The sequence below is a fragment of the Trifolium pratense genome, linkage group LG5 (genome assembly GCF_020283565.1).
Source record: "Trifolium pratense cultivar HEN17-A07 linkage group LG5, ARS_RC_1.1, whole genome shotgun sequence".
Classification (NCBI taxonomy): Eukaryota; Viridiplantae; Streptophyta; class Magnoliopsida; order Fabales; family Fabaceae; genus Trifolium; species Trifolium pratense.
The window spans coordinates 34,907,937-34,931,667 of NC_060063.1; the positions used below are offsets into that span (position 1 = coordinate 34,907,937).

At 34.2% G+C, this 23,731-nt stretch overlaps 1 protein-coding gene across 1 annotated transcript; it reads right to left on the minus strand.

Annotated features, from left to right (window-relative positions):
• Positions 1-13,331: 13,331 nt before the first annotated feature.
• On the minus strand, positions 13,332-22,679 carry LOC123884262 (sucrose nonfermenting 4-like protein). Its single transcript, XM_045933331.1, has 13 exons — positions 21,760-22,679; positions 21,436-21,523; positions 19,675-19,854; positions 18,463-18,597; positions 18,293-18,352; positions 17,762-17,851; positions 17,348-17,482; positions 16,347-16,491; positions 16,102-16,275; positions 15,756-15,819; positions 15,095-15,164; positions 14,040-14,145; positions 13,332-13,773 (listed from the first exon to the last, which is right to left on the minus strand). Exons 1-13 carry the CDS (start codon positions 21,867-21,869, stop codon positions 13,682-13,684), a joined length of 1,449 nt encoding a protein of 482 aa, XP_045789287.1. The 5' UTR covers positions 21,870-22,679; the 3' UTR covers positions 13,332-13,681.
• Positions 22,680-23,731: the final 1,052 nt, after the last annotated feature.

Here is a 23,731-nt window from a genome sequence, read left to right on the forward strand (position 1 = left end):
TTGTTCAAAATGTTGGTGTAAGCCCTAGAGGCCAATTATTTATAATTGCATGATACTTGTATTGGATAATTTACTTATTAAATAAAGGCTTTTCTTTATTATGTTTATGTGTTAAATAATAATAGAGTCCCTAGAATAGTAAGTTCATTGTATGGAACGTTAAGTATGACTCAATCGTGAGATTCCATTAAATATAAGAACACTATTCTTAAACATATCCATAGTCAAGCTTTATTGTGAAATGGGATAACGTTAAAGCATAAAGACTATTATGTTGGTAGACTGATGATCATATCTCACTGATCATGGATAATGAGTTATCAAGTCTTCACATAGATATAAATGTTAAGGGTAACTTTATATCGGATTGACCCACCATGAGAATACTACATAGAGTGTTATGAAATGTCATAAGTTTTCTCATAGTGATAAAAGGTGTATTCCACCCTTCGACCTGAAACCACTATGTACCCTAGATGCAGGAGTGTAATACCTTGTTGCCATTCAAACATTATCCGTAACTGGATACTTATAAAGTTGGTTGATGGGTATCTCACGAATCATGCTGAGGGACATGAGTGACCTAGATGGAATTTGTCCCTCCTACATAACGGGAGATATGTCTATGGGCCCAATATTGAACTAGACAAGGATGACATACTATGCCTTGTGTTCAATATAGACATGAGGGCAAAAGGGTAATTGTGCACAAGATATTTATCACAAAAAGGTTAGTCAGATCACGTGACATTCCTGTGACTTGGGTAACAGTGATGTGTTGCTAGATACCGCTCACTGTTTATAATATTACGATTAATATTATTGCCAACGTCATAAGAACCTACAGGGTCACACACATAAGGATAGTTAAGAAGGGAAAAATAAGTAAGACTTATTGCGGGGGTGCAGTTAGTGACAAACGGTTATTGGGCTTGAGAAGCCCAATTTCGTGTAAACTAAAGACCTCATAAGAAACTCTATAAATAGAGCCTTATGAGGTTCAGAAGTGATGTTTTTTTTAAAAAACCCTAACTGAATTTAGAGAAATTCTGAATTTCTCTAAACCCTAAACCGCTGATGTAGGAGGATTTCTTGTGTATATTATTATTTTAGTTAGATTTAGTTTTATTATATTTTAGGTAGATTTCTTATTTTTATTTAGTTAGGTTTGTTATTTTCTTTTACAATCTTTTAGGAGATTTGTTATTTTTATTTCTCACTCCTATTTAAACTAAATTATTGTAGCCTTGAAGGCAACCTTTTTGATTTAATAAAATTCAGAGATTTTTCTCAAATTTGGTGGATTCCAAATTACTCTTTCGGTGGACTCCGAAACCCTATTTTGACAAGTTTGTGCTTGCGGCTTGTCTTTATCCATTAGGTTTAGCGTTTTGCTAATCTAGCGCTTCTGTTCTGCGTCAGAATGGAATTGAGAAATATCATAATAGGATTGGTATGTTTGTTGAATCGTTGGAAGTGAGGATTGTATGAGTAGTCGAGTTTATTCGAAGATGGAAGTAGGATAACAATTCGAAAGATTTTGTGAGAGGCTTGCCGAAGAAAGGGTAATTGGACTTGGATAATGACCGGACAATTGGTGTCACATGTTGAATGAGAACGTAGAGTCTTGGAGGTTGAGATGAAGCTAAATGAGAGGTATCATTTTTAAATGATGAAGAATAAGGAAGTTAGCCGTTGGAGAACGTGTTGAGAATGAGTAGTAGGAGGTCATGTTGGAAGTGACTTGTGTTAGGTGAGAGTTTGCGAAAAGGATTACCGCACATATGAGTAGATGTTGTGTTTGAGCACATATAGTAAGGAGTTGAAGGTGATGCCTAAGGTAAGTGTCAGAGAGCATTTGGTAGTGCCCACAAGATAAGAGTGAGTAAGTATTTGCTAAGGAATTTGGATTCATGGAATGGAAGAGTCGGTAGAGACTAGTTTTGTTAGATGCATCGTGGATGTTGATGTAGTATGGTCGTAATCGGTGACAATGAAGTAAATGATTTTAAATTGTTTCATCATGGATGATGGAACGGTAGTGATTTGGTGCATAACTTAAAATGTATTTTGGACGAGAATTTTTAGAAATTTTCTAGAAATGTCAGGTTGGGAGTAGACAAGGAGTCGCTAGTAAGAATACTATGACAAAGAGTTGATATTGGAAGACCTTGTACCTTATATTAGAATTTAATGGATAGAGTTAGATCGTATGACGAGAATTTGGAGCTTTGTGGATTTAATTCAAGAGTTTGATTTTGGGATCGAATGTACTAAGGAGAAGTGGTGTTGGAAAACGTTTGCGTTAAGGAATGCACATATTGGTTAAGAGATTACTTGGGAATAGAGTAGTCGTATTGGATTCGACTCAATGTGAGAAAAGGAATTTGACGGTTAGAGACGGTAGTTTTTAGCATGTGTCAATGAAGTTTGAGAATGTTGGTCATCAAGTGATTGTTGGAATTGAATTATCGAGTGATATGTTGGAATAAGATTCGAATATGAATAAGTGGTGTACCACGGTTAAGTGATTCATGAGGGAATTAGAGACTTATAGGATTTGTGGAGTTGTGGAGTATTCCACGGGAGTACCTTTTCGGAGTGTGTTCAATTGGTTGTACCAGTTTTAGGGTAACGTTGTGAGGCCGTAGAATGTGAATCTATGGATGTTTCGTGCGGAGTTGGCGTTTTAGCGATTTGATAAGAATGTTTTGTGCCGATATCATGATTGTTGAATATTTATCGACAAATTGAGGAACTGGCCGTCCTTGATCTCTTGTTGATAAATGGACAAAAATTGTGTTGGATGGGATAAACTAATTTTGTCAAACTTGGTAATGTGTAGTGTTTTGAGCGTTTCGTTGGAGGGTCGGATACAGGAGTTATCCGAAGTTGTTTTAGTAGCGTAATTTTCGAGGGCGAAAATCTTTTAAGTGGGGGAGAGTTGTAACGACCCAATTTTCGTATTATTATTTTTATGTGTTAAAACATTTTATTTAACGTGGCATTTTAATTAAGTTAATAACTAGGGTTATTTATCGAATACTTTAGTTATTAAGCGAGTAGAGTGAGTTAACGCGTTATTGGGCCAAGCCAATTGGGCTTGAGGCCCAATGGGCCTTGAGTGTGTGTGAGGGGGCGCCCATTAAGGGCAAGGAAAGAGAGAGAAATTCATTTTTCTCATGTTCTTGTGTTCTTGAAGAGAGGAAGAGGAGAGCTTGGGAGCTAGGGCAAAGGGAGAGCTAGGGATTCGAGATCTTCGTCGTGTTTTCTTCGAATCCAGGTAAGAGAGTAGATTTCATATTCGTGGGTGATCCGAGGAAGGGGAGAATGTCGATTTCTCCTCACCCGAACTTCCTCCACCCCATTTTCGTTTTGGTTGTGAATGGATTTTCTTAATGGAAATCGATTCCAAGGTTCATAACATGTTTAACATGCTCTTATCATGATGTATGAATGAATCTAATGGTTAAAAACGAGATTTATAAAGGATTAAACTCAAGAACATTGTGTTCTTGAGTGTTTTGAGTAAAAGTGTTCAATCTTTACTTTTTCGATGTTTATGATGTAGATCTGAGAAATGAATTGTCCTTTTGTGTTTAGATATGCTTGTTATGCTTGAATATAAACTTATTTGGGGTTTATGACATGAAAAATGGGATTTTTGGGCGTTTTTGTGTAGAAAACGCAAGTTTTTCCGCCTCAGGCGCAATAATTTCCGCCTGAAACGGAAGAGCAGTGAGCAGCCAACCTTTCAGGTGTTTCTGTGCCTCAAACGTAAACTTTTGCGCCTCAGGCGAAAACTTCCGCCTCAAACGTAAATATTTCCGCCCCAGGCGGAAATACTGCAGATTTCACCAGATTTTCATCTGCTGTCTTCCTTTGCATGTATTTTCAATCAGTGTCTTATTCTTACATGATTGTTGATGCTTGTTGATGCTTGTTGATGCTTATAACGATTGTTAATCATGTATGAAGTATAAATGAAGTATATTAAGGTGTTAATCAACTTAATAAAGAAGGATATTAGAATTATGTTATTCTAATAAAGACGGATATTAAGGTATTGATTATCTTAATAAAGACGGACGTTGGATAGTGTTCCACGTTATTGTTGACGGGCTATATGCCAAAATTGTTGATGAATATATTCATGAGTTTTGAGTGCATGCATCATGAATATTTAGGGATATTGGCTTGTCCAATAAAGAAGGATATCGAACTATATTTGTTTGATAAAGACGGATATCGGAGGTGAAATACTCTGATAAAGACGATGGTACCACATGCATTAGAGGTGTCTAGAGGACATAACATGAATGTGAAGCATTAGATTGCATTAGGGATTATGTGTGCATTTTATAATAAATGATGTTTGACACATACTTGGTAAATGTTGATTGTTAATCCGTATGTGAGGAGCAGAGTCCGTCATGACTATAAAAATGAACAACGCAGGGTCCGTCATGACCATAATCTGAACAATGTATTTGTTGATGTTTTGGTATTGTCCGAGACGACGTGAAACTATATGTTTGGTGTATTTTGTGGATGTTTGATTAGGTGATAAATGAAGTATATGCATGATATATGAATATGCATGAATGATGGTGATGTATATGTATAATGTATGATTATGCATGTTTTTATGAAGGAGTGTTTAAGTACCATTTACTTACACTTGTATATTTTGAGTATGTTATCTAACTCTCTTTTATGTGTTATGTGTTGGATCGTTGGGGGTTCAGATTTACAGGTTTTGTGGTATTCGATGTCGAGTCGTCGGTGAAGCTCCGCTCTGATTGTGACACGGGAAAAAGGGGTTTTATATGTATATAGAGTCTCCTTATCTAGGTTGTTTTGTATAGCAAATAAATACATTAGTTGATTTAACATTTGTATAAACAAGTATTTTTACTAATTAACTGCATTAGTATTATTTTGGTAGAGGAGTGTAATACTCGAACCGATATAAATAAATTAAATGTGATTTTCCGTTGCGTATTTTGAAAAAGATTTTACTAAGATAGAAATATATAAATAATGGGTTTGGGTGTTACAAAGACCAACCTGACCTGCGATGAACTAGTTTCCCTTTATTACTTTAAGTATATCCTTTAATTTGTATTAAACAAGACTAGTGTAATCCTCGTAACCGGAAGCAAAATTATATATGTATCTAAAGTGAACAGTACAAAAGGGTAGTATAAATTATCCAACCATGATCCTCTCCAGGGGCGATTTTACCGCCTGGCATACCTGGCACGTGCCCAGGCTCAACATATAATTTCTTTTTTTAGGGTTCTTACTTTGATATGAAAATTCGAATGTTTGAGTAAGAATTAATAAAATTTAAGTGTATATTTATAATCCCCATGAAATTCTGAGCAAAATTGTATATTTACATGTCCAATTTGGTGCAAGAATGAAAAAAAAAATGATTTTTGAGGTTTTGGTGATGGTTAGCATGAGGTTGAAGATGATGAACCGTAACAAAAGGTAGTTTAATATAGTAAAACTAGTAAAAAATGTATTATTATTGTTTTTCTTTGATTTTAAATTTTTACTAATGCTTATATAACACAAAATACTAAAAAAATATGTTTGATTGTTTTTGTGTTAATCTCAAATATGTTGCAATTCTACTTTCTTTCATATGTAGGATTGTGAGGAGTTTATGACTTTTACTTGTATAGTTATTATGAATCAAATATTTAGATTAAATCTTAAAATTAATTACTTTGATTATAATTTCAATATATATATATATATATATATATATATATATATATATATATATATATATATATATATATATATAAGATTTAATGATATTTATCCCTATTTTTCTCGTGATCTGATCTTTGTGAAAATTCTTATTCATCAAGCAGCTCATTATTCCAAAGGTCACATGTACTCATCTATAAAAGAATTTTCTATCCTCAAGCATTTTGGTGTTGATTGTCATCCTCCCCCTCCGCCATCTATTAAACAAGTCAATTGGATCATGCCTCCTAGTTTTTGGGTGAAGTGCAATACTGACGGAGCCTCTAGAGGTTCTCCAGGTATTTCTTCTTGTGGTGGCATCTTTAGAGACCATCTTGGTACTTTTTTAGGTCATTTTCAGCTAACATTGGTGTTGCAACCTCTCTTTATGCTGAAATTTGCGCTGCAATTTATGCTATTGAATTTGCTTCTGTTAAAGGATGGACCCATCTTTGGCTTGAATGTGACTCTATCCTCTTAGTTCAAGCTTTCACTAATGTGAATGTGGTCCCTTGGAACCTGAAGGTTAAATGGAAAAATTGTCTTCATCTCGTTAGAAATTTTCGTTTTAGATTTTCTCATATTTATAGAGAAGGAAATACTTGCGCAGACACATTAGCTAATGCGGGTTTTTTTGTGGATGGGTTAGTCTGGTGGGATCAATACCAAGTTGCTCTAGAGAGAGTTTCTTTAGAGATAGAGTTGGTTTGTCTAATTATCGCTTTCGCTAATCTTGTTTTGGTGGGTTTGGTTTATGCCCCCCCACCCTTTCTTTTGTTTTTTCATTTTAATAATACTTTTGGTGAGATGGTAGAGGAGTGGTAGTGCATTGAGGTGCCAACATAGTTGGGATGTCGATGACTTACTATGATGCCATGCTCTCCATTTCTGATCTGGTTAAACTCCGATCCGAAAACCTTAAATCAATAAATATTTGTGTTTTACCGTTAACATTGTGCCCAGGCTTAATATTATTCCTGGAGAATAAAGAACAATCCATTCCACATGATAAGTACTTGTGGTAACTGATGACAATATATATATATATATAATTTCTGGTAAACTAAGTACGTGGACAAATAAAACACAGTAGCATTAACAGAAACAAATTATTGTTATTATCATTTTTATATAGAGTTGATTCATTTGGTTCGTTTTAAGTGGCAAAAGTTCTACTATCATCTCACAACAAATCCCTATATAGCATGAATGTATGGGGAAGCCCTTACCTTAGGCGCTTTTCTATTCTAACTCGGAGTCTTTAAGCTTCCATGTCACTCGTACAAAGAAGGATTTGAAACTTTAAAAGAATAAAACTTTGTATTAGAGATAGCAAAAGTAAACAGGTTAGAAGAAAGAAGGGTGGAGCTATTACCTCTAATAATGGCACGGAGAAAATAAAGGGTTGGTGGAGTGTTTCTTGCTCTTTCTATTTTCTTATGTTTAGGAGTACGGAATTGAGATGAGGTGATTGGAACTATAACATACGTGTCTTTAAATAATGGTATCACTCTATGACAATCTTGCTCACAAAGTTTAGGGAAATCTGATGAAATAAAGGTTGCAATATTTTTTTTTCTATACGAAGGTTCACGTATCACTTTCTAGAAGGGAGAGGAACATACAATTTATTGAGGATTGTGTGGCTGCCAAGGTGGAATAGACTTGGGGGTTTGATTATTTGAAAACAAGTAATTAAACATGGTATATGAAAGGGAATTATGATAAGAGCAAATCAATTGAAATAGGTGGAATTCATAGCATTTTATGATAATTGATTTTGCCAATGAAAATCATCACGATCTCTTCAACCATTACAATCAGCGTGAATTGTAAATAGAAGGGAAATAAATCCTCAAATAAAGTCAATGATCTTCTGCATTAATATGTTCACCCAAAATTAGCAAAATTTCAGGACTTATCGGCCGCTCCACATATATACATTACATCATCTTTTCCTTTCTTTATTTTTTTTTTCCGCACACTATGTTAACAAATTATGGAATAATTTATATTTATTAAAACACATCATCAATTGGTCAATATATATAGGAATAATTCATAAACATGTAAGGTCCAAAAATAATTATTTTATCATTGTCACACCGAAACTAGAAAATAAGCTAGCTAGGTGCGCAAAATAGATAGAGCACGATTTGAATTTTATTACTTAAAAAAATTGAGGGCGTTACAAAGTCCATCTATGTGACCTGCTTATGCTTTATTTGCATGTATTTTTCTGGATTTTTATTTTGTGGACTATGCCCTGATGGTTTGTAATATGCACTTTATGGCTTTCTATGTTATGATACTCTGTGGTACTCTGTATTTTGCTCATATTCTATTTATTTGTCATAATTTATGGCTAAAAAGGGGGAGTAATATTTCTAATGTGCATGATGTGATGAAGAATGCTATAGCATCCGGTATAGCATCTTATGTGTGATATGCATGTTTTGAGGGGGAGTGAAGTTTATGCATGTGTTGAGGGGGAGCAGGTGGAATTTATTTTTCTACTATATGTGATGTGCATGTATGACTATGTGCCATTATAGGAATTTATTTTTCCTAGTCTGTGTGGCATTGCTTAAATATGAAGGAGTTTATTTCTCCTATCTTGAATCCACTTTTGTTTGAGTTTATTTCTCTCTGACTGTACTCTATGAGGCTATATGTGTTATGTTCCGCAATCCGTATATTGTTGAGGTGTTGTTGCCCAGAGAAATTCTATGGTAGAAAGGAAATATGATGTAAGAAGAAAAACTGTTCAATATATAATATAGGTTGGTTTATTTATTTTTCTGTAGCAGGAAGGAAACTTATGTAAGCTGTTGAATATATATATATATATATATATATATATATATATATATATATATATATATATATATATATATATAATTAGTTTTTTTTCATGTATTGTACATTTTCTCCAATTTTTATGGCTTCAATGTGTTTAAAGTGTTTTGCTTTCATAGATGCAAATTTGTGTAGATGTTCAATTTATTCTTTGTTTTAACTCAAATTAAACTTTGTCTATTTTTTCTTCAAATTCAGATTATGAGTTTAAAAAATTTAATATGAATTGTTAGTTTGTTAAGATTTATATCCATAATTGCATATGTTGGTTACTGTGTAAGTAATACAAAATCAATGCAATGAAGGGTCGTCTTGTAACTGTGGTGTTTGAGGGATAGACATAGATCATCCAAAATGAGGAATGTGTAGTACTTGAGATAGGTTAGAGTCGTATGAAACTGGAGGCATCTACGGTTAGATGAATTTATGTTGCGAGAACTCGTGAGGAAGGTGCCTAACAATAAAATTATGGTTAGATGGCTTTCTCGTTTCTTTCACTATTTGGATCGATACTTTATTGCTCAGACTCGGAGATCACTGTCGCGGCGCGAAAAATCCTCGAGTGTAAACACTCGAAAAATAACAGAGTCGCCACCGAATTTTATTTATCCCAAAGAAGGGAAAGGAAAATATCGAGAAAATCTTGAGTGGTATAGAAAAATGGGTTCGGGAGTTGGTTATGCGAGGGGAACGTATTAACACCCCTCACATCCGTCGTACTCAACTGGAACCTTTTAGAAGGAGATTGTTTGTTTGCTTTAATATGTTTTTAATGTTTGCTTAAATACTTGTTTCTTCATCGATAGAAAAATGTTTTTTAATATTATTAATATGATAATATTGGATATGGGGAAAAATGTTTGTTTTTTATTATTATGCCCGACAAGATGTTGAATCCTGCTTCTACGTATTCCTAGCTGCAATGGGAAAATCAGGGTTTCGTAGTTCAGGGTAAAAAAAAGTTTGTGAGTTGGTTGTTTTTAGACGTATGACGTCTAAGTCACATTCTCGTATTTAAACGCTGCTTGTATGCTCGCACTTCGGAGGCTTAAGCGTGGTTTGCATTACGAAGAATGTCGCATTCTCGTATTTAAACGTTGCTTGTATGCTCGCACGGTGGAGGCTTAAGCGTTGTTTGTGTTACGGAGAAAGGACGAAAACGTCACTTGTTTTGTGAAAAGAGTTTTACTTTTACTGTGCGCGCGGGTAGTGGAAAAGGTTTGAGTATGTTGAGTTGATTTTAGGAGTTTTGTGTAAATGTTTGAGAATTAGGATAATTCGAGACACGAGTCATACGTCAGGGCCTCGAAATTATCCAGGTAGAGAGAGTCATACGTCGGTCCCTTCCTTTTTCATCCTTTTAATCTTAAGTCGTTTTAGTCTGATTTAACGAAATCAAAAGAAAAAATTAAGAGATGTTTTTTACGTGTTTTTAAGGTTCGAGAATGAGAATGGTCCGAGACACGAGTCATACGTCAGGGCCTCGAAACCATTCGGGTAGAGAAAGTCATACGTCAGTCCCTTCTTTTTCATTCTATTTATTGATTAAGTGTTGAATAAATTTAAGCAAGACGAAGAAGAAACAAATCAAGCTAACAAAGTATAGACAATATATACATATATGCGCGAACTGAAACTTTTGTCTAGCTTGTCGATTTTGCTTAATCATGTTTATTTTAAGAAAGAAAAAGTTGAGTTACGGGGTTTTTAAAGCAAGGAAGTGCTTTTGAAAGTAAGCGGCGACAGTTGACCTAGAACCGCTGATATTTGACAGCCGCTATTTTCCTTTTTTCTTGTAGTGTCCAAACATTAAATATGAACTTATTAAAATAAGCATGAGAGGTTTTGATTAATTAATCACTTAACTAATAATCACTTACTTAAGTGTTTAACCCAGTGTTTTAAAAACCGGACCGGCCATCGAACCGGCGAGGCACTGGATCATTGGTTCATTGGTCGAACCACTGGGTCACTGGTCGAACCGCATGACAAACCGGATTAAACCGTATTAAATCGGTAGAATGAACCGGTCTCTATATAGTTATTGAACCGGCCTATATATATATATATATATATATATATATATATATATATATATATAGTTAAAAAAATTATAAACTCATAATGTCACATGTTCTTAAATTCAAATCCTAAACATCGTCGTCATACACATTAAAATAGTACAAAATACAAATCCAAATAAGTTTTAAACATCAAACACAAATAAGTTTTAAACAATGTGTAATTGTAACATAAAACATAAACGGAATAACAAAGTATGTAATAAAATAATAAAGTGTCTAATATATATTGAACCGAGTCGGTTGTACAATTTCGTCTCTATAAAAAATTAAAATTTAAATATAAATTAAACTGTATAAATATTATTTATGATATCATCCCTTCTATCATTAATCAATCAAAAAAATTAACTTGTCAAAGACATAAAAGAATGTTTAGTTTTATCACCAAAAAAAAAAAAAAGAATGTTTAGTTTTTTATTTTAGAAAACTTTTAAAAAAGTTGAAATTTTACACAAAAGAAAGAAAAAAACTTAAGTGAGGGAACCCGTTTGGAATCGTCATATTTTATCCTCAAATAAAACCATAGATTCTATTTTCTTGAAAAGAAAAAAAAAAGAAAGGAAAAAAAAAACGTGAGTGAAGTAAATGGTTGGTAAATTTGTTCAAAAGCAACAGTTTGATTATATATATTTGAAGGCAAATTAAGAATCAACAATTTCTACTGGCGTAGTGGTTTAAAGCCCGACCCAAGCTTCTTGTTGGTGGGCCGCGCGTATTCGATTCCCAGCCTATTCAAATATTGAATATTTTTCAAATAAAGCTGCACGTGTTTGACCGGTTTAATTAAATGTTGACCGGTTCAATTGCAGACTGAACCAGTGACATATCCGGTTGCCGGTCGGACCGGCCGGTCTGATTTTTAAAATACTGGTTTAACCATTTAAGCACTTAGTAACTTAAGCACTTTTAATCAAACAACTTAGATGGTTACTCACTTAATCAAATATTTAATTAATTGACTAATTAATCAATAACTCAAATAATCATTTCCAATGGATAAGCACTTATTTAAATATTCACTTATGTGAATAAGCTCTTATTTGAATAAGCTCTAAAAAAAAAATAAACCTTCTCTGGGATGTCAACTGGGTCTAGGGTTGAGGCAATAGGAAAGCTGCAACACCAAGCCCAGCCCAGTTCGTCCAAAAAAAATACCAAACAGAACAAAAATGATTCAGCGTGTCATCAAGATCAGGGTGTGCGATAGGCTTCACAGATCTGGGCTTTCTGATTCATCAGATGGCTTGGATTTTAAAATAATCAAACAGATCTCAGCCTTTCACCAGATCCAACAGACATTTTTTAAACTTGGGAGGGAGCCAATGACGCGCTGACACGTCATCGTCTTCAACCTCCCTTCATCTTCTTCGGCCTTAAACAGCAACATCATCAAAAGTTCATCAAAAATTTAAAAATAACATGTGGTTTCGAGATTTGCTTTGGCGGGTTAACACCTACTCTTTTCTGGGTGTTTTTATTTGATTCTTTTGATGGGTGTTTTTATTTTGAGCTTTGGATATGCATTTCTGGGTGTTTTTATTTGATTCTTTTGATGGTTTTAAGCCTTAGGAAGTGTTTGGAGTGATTTGGTTGAAGAAAATTGAAGGTTGGAGGAGGTTTTAATGGATTTCGAAAATTGAGTGAAAATGGTAAAAAAGGGTGAAATTGTGGTTTTCTCTGCCTTTTCTCTCAGTTTCTCCTCTCTCCAATTCGTCCTCCCTCTGTTCTGATTTTTGCTCTATATTTATACACAAAATTGATGCATCTTTGTCCAATAGATTAATTTGAGTTATGATTAAAGTGTGGTTTGAAAAAACAATTGGTATTGCACGTATTAAAAAGAAGAAAAGAAGTGATTGGTCTTTCCTACTTGCTTGTGAATTTGGTGATGTTTTAGTGAAAAGTTGTAGAAGAAAGTGAAGCTAGCAGCAGGGTAGGGAGGAGGCGCAACACTGTTCATGGAGGAAAGGGAACGTGCACTGTGCTGCTAGCTACAGTGTTCTGTCCTTCTTGTTTCATTTTTTTGGTTTTTGTGTTAGTTAATAACAAATAAAAGAAACTGAAAATGGGGAAGGGGGGAAGCTCACGCTACGTTCTCTTTTTATCTTTTTGATAATTTTGTTTTAATAATAATAATAATGAAAACAAGAAAAATAATTTATGAAAATGATAGGACAAAATTAGGGTATGACAATCACTTTCATCGCTTCTATGATTTGGTAATTTTCTCTATTCCTCAAAAGTTTTCTATCAGTAGATATAGTTCTTTCTCAATGTATCAGTTAAATCATTAATGTCATAATGTGCGATTTTTATCATTTCCAGGTTTACAAGGAAATAAATGGAAAAGTGAGAGATGTTGTGATTTATATACAAGATGTTCAGTGTTTGAGATCCCAGAAGTTAATGGACAAAGACATGTTTTGACTTTTTGAGTCGCACACTCGCAGTAGTATTAGACTAGTAGTTATACTTCTAGAAATATTAAATGAGACCACTACTATTTCTTAATGAGTATGAAAGTAGTTTGTTTACTTATATATGAAATCAGACGGAGTATCAAATACACTTAAGGTTAACCAAAGATAACAACTGAGCGAAGATCATCGATGAAAAAATATAAAGCAAGAATAACATGTAATGATTACATATCTTTTCTTTTGCTCCCCCCCAACACCTTTTCAGTATCTTGTATCAGAGGCACAATACATTTAATTTTGAAGATGATACAAATGGGAAGATGAATAAATTTAGGGCAATAAATACTCAGAATTTACAAGCCTCTATCTCTAGCCTAAAATAGTAAAATGAGGCGCCAAAGCAAGAGGCCAATCTAATTGTATTACAATAAAATGAGATCGAATCACAACATAAATAACAACATTACATCTTTGAAGTGATGGTGGCCTAAATTAAGTATTTGATATAGTACTGCACATACCATTTAACTCCTGCATTACCAGTCCAAAAAACTAACTGAGAAAGAACTTGAATATGTCACTCAATGAGACAATGCCTTCTAAACGCTTGCTGCCTGCTTCCACGATAACAATCCGCCTCACACCTGAATCCAATATTTGACAGCACAATTTTCAGCATAACAATCCTCAAAATAAAGTCAAAAAATATCAGAAAAAGTTCTCTACTCTCCATATTCAATGAAAAATTGGGGTTACAAAATATTGAAATATACAAACGAATATCGAATGTCGATAATAAGTAAACCTTGAATGATACGATCGGTCACCCTATCAGATATAGTTACATCGACAAGGAAATTAAAAAAAAAATAAAAAATGTTTCATCCAAACAAAGGAAACCAAAGCCAACCTGGATTTGCCAAACGCTCAATCACTTTATGCAGTGAATCAGAACGCAAACACATCTGACATCGTTGACTTCTAAGCTCGTATGCGTCCTGGCCCAACTGCAAAGCCTGAACAATAAAGCAAACAAGAGATACTATTATGTCAAGAAAAAAGTCAATAAAATAGAAACAAGGGCCTCCGTATAAATAGATAAAGTATCCAACCTTGGCTTAGACTACAGACTGACAATGACACTAACATTATATTTTAGGCCAAAGTGAAATATTCCTTTTTCATATAATAAAAATAGAAAAGTCACAACATCTCAATGAAAGTAAGTCATCAAAGGTGAAGATGTTATCCTGGCCAATCCTCTCAATGAGTGATTTATAGCGGTTAGGATTCATTACATGCACCATCAAAGTCTTCATTTACCAACATTCATAAGATATGATATCACTGAAAGTTCGCAAAGCTTCAGCAGGAAAATACAAGACAATGAGGAAGTAAACTCTACAAATGGAAAAGTGCATACATATTTCCATGATGTGCAAAGTAAGCTACAGGTGCACATAAACTTTCAAATTTCAATATAAAAAAGAATAATTCAACTCAGCATCAATAACTAATATATTGGAAGAAAAAGAAGGCCTTAATATAACGTTAATATTAGCATCTATTATTCATCAATGTTTGTTTAGTGAAGGCATCAACACCTAGATTTCTGAATCAACTGATAATGAAGCAAACGAAAAATATGTTCGAATATCATTTAAGGTTTAACCTATGCTGAGAATAAAGGGAATTTTATACTTCAGCAAGACCCAATACACTAATCAAAGCATCTGTTCTAGTTTAACCTATGCTGTATGATGGGAACTAAACATGATTTAAAACATAAGAAAAACCATTAGAGAATACTGAAGAGATCTATTAATTCTCAAGATCATCCTACAGTGTTCTCTAGCTCATCAAGCAAATTGCTTAACTAATAAAGGATGAAATCAGGACATACTTGTATTTTAATTTTCAAAATACAGAAGTTTGTTGGTATGCAAAAACGAAATACAAACCTACCTGTTGAACAGTCATTTCATCAAGATTGATATGTGTATATGCCTTGTCCTTTGCCAAAGCCATTATATCACTATAAATAAAGGGTGGAGAGTAAAAGTGAGAAGCTTTTACAATTGCAAAGAAATAAATGTTAGGAGGACAATTTAATGCTTGAACCATAGATTGATTTTGTAGTGTATCCAACAAAACATAATGAAGTAATTTAGGTTTTAATATTGTGCCTAATATATTCCTACATAACTGGCTTATAAGGTTGGGAGTACTCATTATAAACTTTTTTTTTGGTCTTATCTCTTTTCAACGTGTCATTTGGATTTTCTCCCAATACACCCCCTCATGCCTACAAGGCTACAACTACTGAACTTGGTGCGTGGATAATATGGTGGATAGCTCGAATCGATAGGCTTTCATACCATATTATAATTTTGGTTTTACCATGTTGAAGTTATAGGTTTTAGATAAAAAAAAAGAGAAGAAAAGTATTACGCGCTTGAATATTATTGATAATAGCTTGATGCTAACTTGATACAAAAGACTAGACAATAATCCCTAGTTATCAGACATATAGACTCATTCCTAAATAAATGAGAAAATCAAGAAGAAAAAAAAGAATAAGAATAATACTGACAAGGGCAAGGATAAAAAGCATAACAGAACAAACCTTCGACAATATATATCCAGTAATGAGTCATTATCATCAACAATTGGTATTGAACTTGCTTGAGCTGCAAAAGCAAAGGAAATCATATTCATATTCATATTCAATGGAAAATTTTCTTCTGTAATTTGAGGCTTGAAGAAGAAAACGATATCCCCCATAAAATTCATATTCTCATTTGGTCGTTAATAATAAATCACAAATCAACATTCTTCTCAAAGTGGGAGACATTGCCCTCGATCATTCGCCTAATACCTCAGAAGTATAATGAGAAATCAATTTCTTCATTCTTTCTCTCTCGCATTTCTTTTTGATACACAATGTTCAATGTCAGATAAAAAGTTCACACCTTGAACTAATAAATTTAGGGCTGAAGCAAGAGAAGAGCTCGGTCGCAATACTGCTAGAGGCCGTCGATTTGATTCCCCGATTTTGGGCACCCATGTGCCCACAGGTATTGCACAGATTGGAAGTTGTAGTATAGGCAATGAACTAGAGCAATTCCTAAAATACCTACAAATGCCTGAAAAAACAATTTGGTAAGAATAAAGCATCCTTTATAATATTATCAAAAAAGCTATCATAAGAGCTTACATTTGAGTATTCCTGAAAGTGAAGCAAGATGTAGTAACTGTGGAAATGAACCATCTTCAGAAGTTGAATGGATAATAGGGACTGTTGAGACCTCCTTGTGTAAGATCTTCATGGAAATATCTTTAAGATTATCATATGGTCCTGCCTGCATCGTAAAAGAATAACCAAACAGAGTGCTGAATACTGTAAGTGAGCTAACAGTATAGTTGGTGAGGAAACTTCAACAAAATATAAAACAAGGAAGCATAAACTGAAAATAATTTCACTCAACCTAGACAAATTCATTCTATCATTTCATGATTAAGACCACATTTATAAAAATCCAAGGCCAAAACAGGTTTTCAGGAAGATTACTAAAGCAGCTTCCAAGTCTAGAAATTTAACATTCAAGATTCTCTCTGCCTTTCAATTTTTGATACAATTTCCTTTATTCTGCAATGTTCATTCTTTGACTGTCAATAGAAACTTGGTATTCAAAACAGGCTGAACTTAAAAGTAAAGAAACCAAAAATAAAAAATGAACAAGAGGAAACCAAAAATAAAAAATGAACAAGAGGAAAAAATATATAATGGAAGAGTGACAACAGTATGCACACGTCTCAATTTCTTCTCAACCCAAAATGACTGCACCGGAAAATGGATGGGTATTAAATGGTAATAATAACACTTGACAATTTAAATATATAGCTTTTACATCAAAAAAATAAATATATAGTCGATAAAGATCATGGAATCATTATAAAAATATACTGTTAATATTTTATTTTTTTTATAAAACTGTTAATATTTTTTGTTCGCTCCTTTACGCTTGTTGTAGACACTATTCGATAGCAAACCTGTTATCCAGCTATAGAAATTTTAAATATTCAGAGCCATAATTAACTCAAACTGTTCTTTATATACTACGAAACACAAGCATCTTTGTAAACGTTTTCTACACCATAATCTACTAGTAAAAAAAGTGAACCTTGTGACATAATAAAGCCATACAAAACACTTACATGGATAAGATGTCTAGAAAATGCAGTTCCATGTCCATTGTTCTGTTTGTTTAGATATGACTTTACTTCTTTCCAAGCCGATATGGTATGTGTTTCAAGCTCCTCTTCTGTCAGATTAGACCCACGATTCCCCAACTGAGAATAGGGCAATGACAATTGACAAGTTTCAACAATGAAATATGAAAATTACTGGTAGAAATGTTAATGGTTGAAAGAACATTTGCATATGTTGTACAAAGGAACTGTCACGACATATTCGAACAATCCTCAACTTGAATAATACTTTGTTGACAGTTCTTTCTTCTAGACAGACGAATACAGAAGAAAAAATATCCGCACGACATCACGAGAAGAAATGATGATCTTGAACTTAAGATCTTCTGTTAAAATTTAAACGAAATATATAACACATACCTCCCTTAAAATTAAGACAAAATCCAAAGCACTAAGAACACCAACAAATTGCCCCTTGCACATGTCCCAGAGAGGAGCCATGTATATTCCCTGTAAATTATCCCGATCAGAAAAATTGCAAAAGCAAATTTCTAACCAGCAATGTATGAAAGATGAATTAACACTAAATCTGAAAAACTATAATATGACGACAGCAATATTATCGATTGTGGATGGCGGAAAGCCAAAATTCTTCCATTTTAAGCTGCCATATCTGCTGAAAAACATCATGGCTCCGCCATCCTTCACTGACTGGCCATGGAAATTGTTAAAAATTCCGCCACCGCAATCCACAATGGCCAATATTTGGGAACACAGGATGAAAGAAGGAAAAGCAACTGAAAATAATTGTCAAAGCAAGTTTCCGAAACAACTGGTCAAATTCCATAAGGTAATTCAAATAGCATCGGCCTTTTCTCACCTTTTCATCACGGTAACGGCAAATAACTAAACAAATTTTAGTAGAATTATTCAATCTTTTTAAAGATGTACCTGCTCATGCAGTATATGAAATGCTTGTTTCACTGGTAAATCAACATCCAACGCAACAACCTGCATCAAGAAATCACTATATTAGTGACTAGTGTGGGGTTGTACATTTGATTACAGCAAGTCAGCAACTCAAAGTCAAAAATAAACAGTCAATGGTAAAATATCCAAACCTTGCCTGACTCAGGAAGTAATTCATAAGCTGTGTGCTTAGACAGAAATGCAGAAATACGCTGACGAGAAATCTGTACATCAGTATCTGATATTCTTGGAAGCACCTCACTCAATGCATCGTCCGCCACCCGGACCTGCTTTATATGCAAGTGCTATTATTATACTTAATGCTGGAACAATCAATACAATTTTAGGCATGGGCATTTAGTAGCTATGAAGCACGTACACCAGACACAACACAGACACTAGCACGTCAACACCAATAATAATTTGAGAAGAAAATTATATCATTCAATGTAATGCGTCCCGGACACGCGTAATCCAAGGAGTGTCCGTTTGTCATGGTTTAGTAGAAATAAAAATATTCAACAAAACGTGTGTAACAAAACATTGTAAGTCGCCAGTGCAACAACAACAACAACAAGCAAGTGTAAACTATATATAACATTTGAATTTTTCTTACATTCATTCCACGTTTCCGAAACGGATCCTATCAAATATTTTACATTTTTTATGATCATCTCTATTTTAGGTATTCGGGGAATCCTCCTTAATAGACGAAATATTCCTTCGGACTCGGAAAGTTATAACGAAAATAGCTAACCCAATAGCTGATTCTGCAGCTGCCACCATTGAAACCAATGAATCAAATGATTTTCTATTATCGATATGGACCTCAGGGTCTCATTCTGTGCCTCATCTCAGGGTGAGGCAAGGTAGCTTGCTCGTTCGTTGTTCAATATCCCTGCTGCTCTAGTCAAATGAGGCCAAAAATCAATGCCTTGTTATGTATCAAGTGGAGAACCCCTACTTACCTCTAAACCTCTCATAATGGTTTGATATAAAATTTACTTGATCCTTCTCTATCTCTCATATTGAACTACCCTCTATCTAATCAACCCTCCTTAATGACACATCTACAAGCCTTCTCCACAAGTGTCTAAACCACCTAAACTTTTACCATCATTTTTGCAATGGGAGCTACCCCAACTTTCTTTCTAATCACTATATTCCTTATCCTGTCTAAGACGAGTAAGACAATGAGGAACAATATGTTAAAGTTCGTTCTAAATAAAGACTCATCAGAACTACATGGATCAATATTACTGGTTCAAAGGTCTCAACAAATAGAAAATAAAAACATTCAGGTGTACAACATAGTCAAAAGCCAGCAAAGAAATAGCAGTCATATCAACAATAACAAATGTTACCACGCGGCGAAAAGTCTCATTATCCACATCCATGTTATTTCCGGAAGCAATGTCTGAAGTTATAAGAGGTATGTAGTTAGGATCAGTTGCCAATAAGACAGTGTTGACAATCCCATATTGTCCATGTACGTAAGGTTGATGCTCATCATGTCGCCATTCTCCATCAACAAAAAACTTGTACTGCAATGAAACAATTACATAGTAAGTATCCAGCTATCGAAGACCAAATTTTCTCAAGAGGATTTTTTATCATTTTCACCAGTGCATATCATAATCTGAAACTTGCAATCTCAAACATAAGCAGTTTACTGCTCAAACTTGAATAACACTCATTGAGAAGACAAAATAACATTTCAACAAAAAAAAAACCTTTAACAGCTAGAGCTTCAAACAGGAATTAGGATTATAAATCTATGTAAATAATCTCGACCTATGTTGTCAATAGCAAGGCGAGCACGGGTTTGTGAAGTGGAATTTCTGACCACCGCGTCTGTGCCGCGATTTGCAGGCTATCTAAGTCCAGCAGGACCAACATTTGTGGCCGTAAATCGTGGAAGAAACGCTGTTGAATAGCGTTGTTGTGTCTGCAACTAGGACAAGGATTTAAAATGTCCATTTACTCCTTATAGCTCATAAATAAGGAAATTATGTGTTGGAACTTGTGCATTTATTACCTTGAAAGTGTAAAATATTCTCTTACTAACATTAATTTTATCTTTTGTTTCCTTTTTGGGTATGCTTAACAAATGCCCCGGGGGCACTATTTAGCATGACCCTTTGTTTTATTAGTATAAGTGTGACCCTGCATCTTCTTCCCACTCTCATTCAAGAAGATTCTCAAACCTCATTGTTACGCACACAAAGCCCACAACCAGATCCCCTTTTCTTTGTTCTCTGTGACAAAACCTAGGAACGGCTGCATTTTCTATTTCTGACGACGAAGGCTGTTCTTTCCAACGAAGGGTACGGCGACGGAGACTAAGGTTTGCGACTTAAATGTACGCCATCATTTTGATTACTTTTAGAATTTTAATCAGTAGTAGGTTATGATTCTTAATGATAGTGACAAATGACAGGAGTTTTATAACTACAATTATTGATTACTCCTTTTATTTTGTACGTTTTTCTATTTTTGAGTACTATTTATGTATATATTGGGATTTATGTTTAGTTTGTATACCATGTTTTAGTCTTTTCAATAGCGGCTAACAATATCATGCTATCCGCTATAATGTTTTACCCATTTTCAAGGGACCCGCATTAGATGAGATATGGCCTGAAAATGAATTTATAAGAGGGAGCCTTGCAAACCAGTTTTGTAAGGGTCGAGTTAGGCTCAACCCAAATTCTAAGAGCAGTTTCAAGGTCCAGTGCATCGCACTGCTACTAAGATTAACAACATAGACCTCTATCCATTACACTTCCATATCAACCACACTTCACATCAAACCATAAATTTTAGATTTTTTGCTATTTATACAATCCACACAAAAAATTATATCTCTCAATAAGATAAAATTACCGTCCAAAAGGAAGGTTTTTCCTATGAGAACATATCTCTCAATAATTGCCAATAAAAATTATACAATCCACAAAACCAGACAAACACATATATCATGTGAAATCCCATAAAACTAAACTTCTACAATTCTACTCAATCCTCTTCCAAAGCTCAAACAAAACACCAATCCTTTTCAGCAAGACTACATACAACACTAAAATGCATGTCCCAAAAAATCAGCAACATTATCATAAACAGACCTGATGGTAACCCGGGGGCAATCTATAAATAACTTGAAATACGGCTGGGCAACCTTCCACTGGAGACATTGGCAAAAGCTCAGACCACCTTTCAAAGAAAATTTATAATTTTACATTAGAGGGACACAGAAAGAGAAGCAAAAGTAAACTAGAGTATTCTATTAAAAAAATGAAGCACGCGAGGGTTTAGATTTATGGTTAGTTTGGTAGAATCACAGTATGCCACCGTGAATTTGGCAAAAGCTACACTTTAGAGCTTCAACCAAATCAATCACAGTGTCATTATGATTTCGTCAAACTCATAATGATTCCAAACATACACACCTTGTGAAAGAACCACTGAGAAAAACACTTCTCCCACCATATGGCCACACAAACCGCATGGGAATCAACACTGTCCCTACAACACTACCAACATCCCTTACAGGATCCATGATCTGACTAAAAATTCCACCTCAAATTCAGAGTGCTACGCTCACAACAATACCTTCCAATGACCACACTTCATCACAGTATTTCAGCTTGTTCACTTTTCAGGGTGCAAATTGTAGTAGATACCACACCAATTCAATCCACTATGAAGCCCAAAACATAAGTAATAACAAGAAGAAGAAGAAGAAGAAGAAAAAAAAATAGTCCATCCCAAATAAAATAAAAAAAGCTCCGATTTTGATGCTTTATTCGAATGAAAAATCATAAATAGAAATTTCCCATTTTCCAAAGCAACATAACCAACGAAAAAAATGAACCGGGTATGAAAAAACACTCCCAATTAAATTTGCATGCACAAAACCCTAACCCTAAATTGAAAAAACAAAAATCTATGACAAATTCAACCTGGAAAAACAACGAATTGGAAAATAAATCTGGGAAACCAAAGGCTGAAGAAGAAAAACAGGAAAATTGAGAACCGTGTTGGGAATTCAGAAGGAATAGTGAGAAAGAAAAAGAAAAACGAGAGATTTATCTGAAAGGGGTGAACAGAAAATAAAATACGAAATAATTAAAAAAAAATGTTGGAATAAAGTGAATGAATTATTAATATGAAGGTTCTGGTAATTTCTAAAGAAAAAAATTAGTATTAACTTTATGTAACAAAAATTAAAGCAAGAAATTATAAAAGTGACCAATCAAAAAGATTCATAAAAGCGGCTGTACGATGTGCACGTGTGGTTCTGCATTTTGATTTGATTGTCAAACGCGGTAAACATAGAATGTGTTTGGTTTCGCGAATGAATTCTCTCTAGTATAACTAGAACATCGACCCGTGCGGTGCACGGGTCTGATTAGCTATAAGATATATAATGATTAAATAATATATGATAATTCCAATAATGTAAGGTATATGAAAAAAGTTGAGTAAACGATAGTTCAACAATAATTTTGGATAAATATTCATACAAAGAAAATTATGTTATATTACGGAAGACTTCCTTATAGACCACATTTGAAGTCTTAGTCGTATCATCACCGTCGTCATCGATGATCAATATTTTTAATCATTTTCTAGAAGTAACTCTTGAAATTGCAACATACAACTGACCATGTGAAAACACTGGCGACAGAAGATATATCCCAACATGCTTTAAAGATTGTCTCTGACTCTTATTAAAAGTCATCGCAAAAGAAATCATTATAGGAAATTGTCTCCGTTGAAATTTAAAAGGAATTCTCACGTCTTATGGTGTCAGAGAAAATCTAGGTATGAAAACCTGATTATAACACCCAAACCCCTTAACGCGTATTTATTGAATATAAATAAATAAAACACTTAAGAAAATCTAGGTGTCACATGTTAATAATACAAACCACGGCATAATTAAAATCATGCTAGCACAGCGGAAATTAAAAGCGATATTTATCATAGTGCATATCATACCATATCCAAATTGTTCACACAATATCCCTAGGCTCTAGGCCATATCAACAACAAGGATATTATGTTTACAACCAAAAAGTAAAGGATTAGCAAAGTTAAATATGTCATCACGGGCTTAGATACAAATCAAGCGAATATCCCATCACGGTATTACACCTAATCAGAGCAACTCTATACAACCCGTCAAAAGAGATATACAAATATATCTAAAGGAGTAGTCTAAGCTAAACTCCTCACCAAAAAGCGCACTACACGAGCACGAGCAACCTCTAACTCTGATCGGGATCCTCAACCTGAGAATCTGAACCCCCAACGGTCCAGCACATAACACAAAGCATAAGAGTTAGATCACATAATCAAATATAAGTGTAAGCAAAAGGTACTTAAACACTCCTTCAACAACAACAAGCATATTCA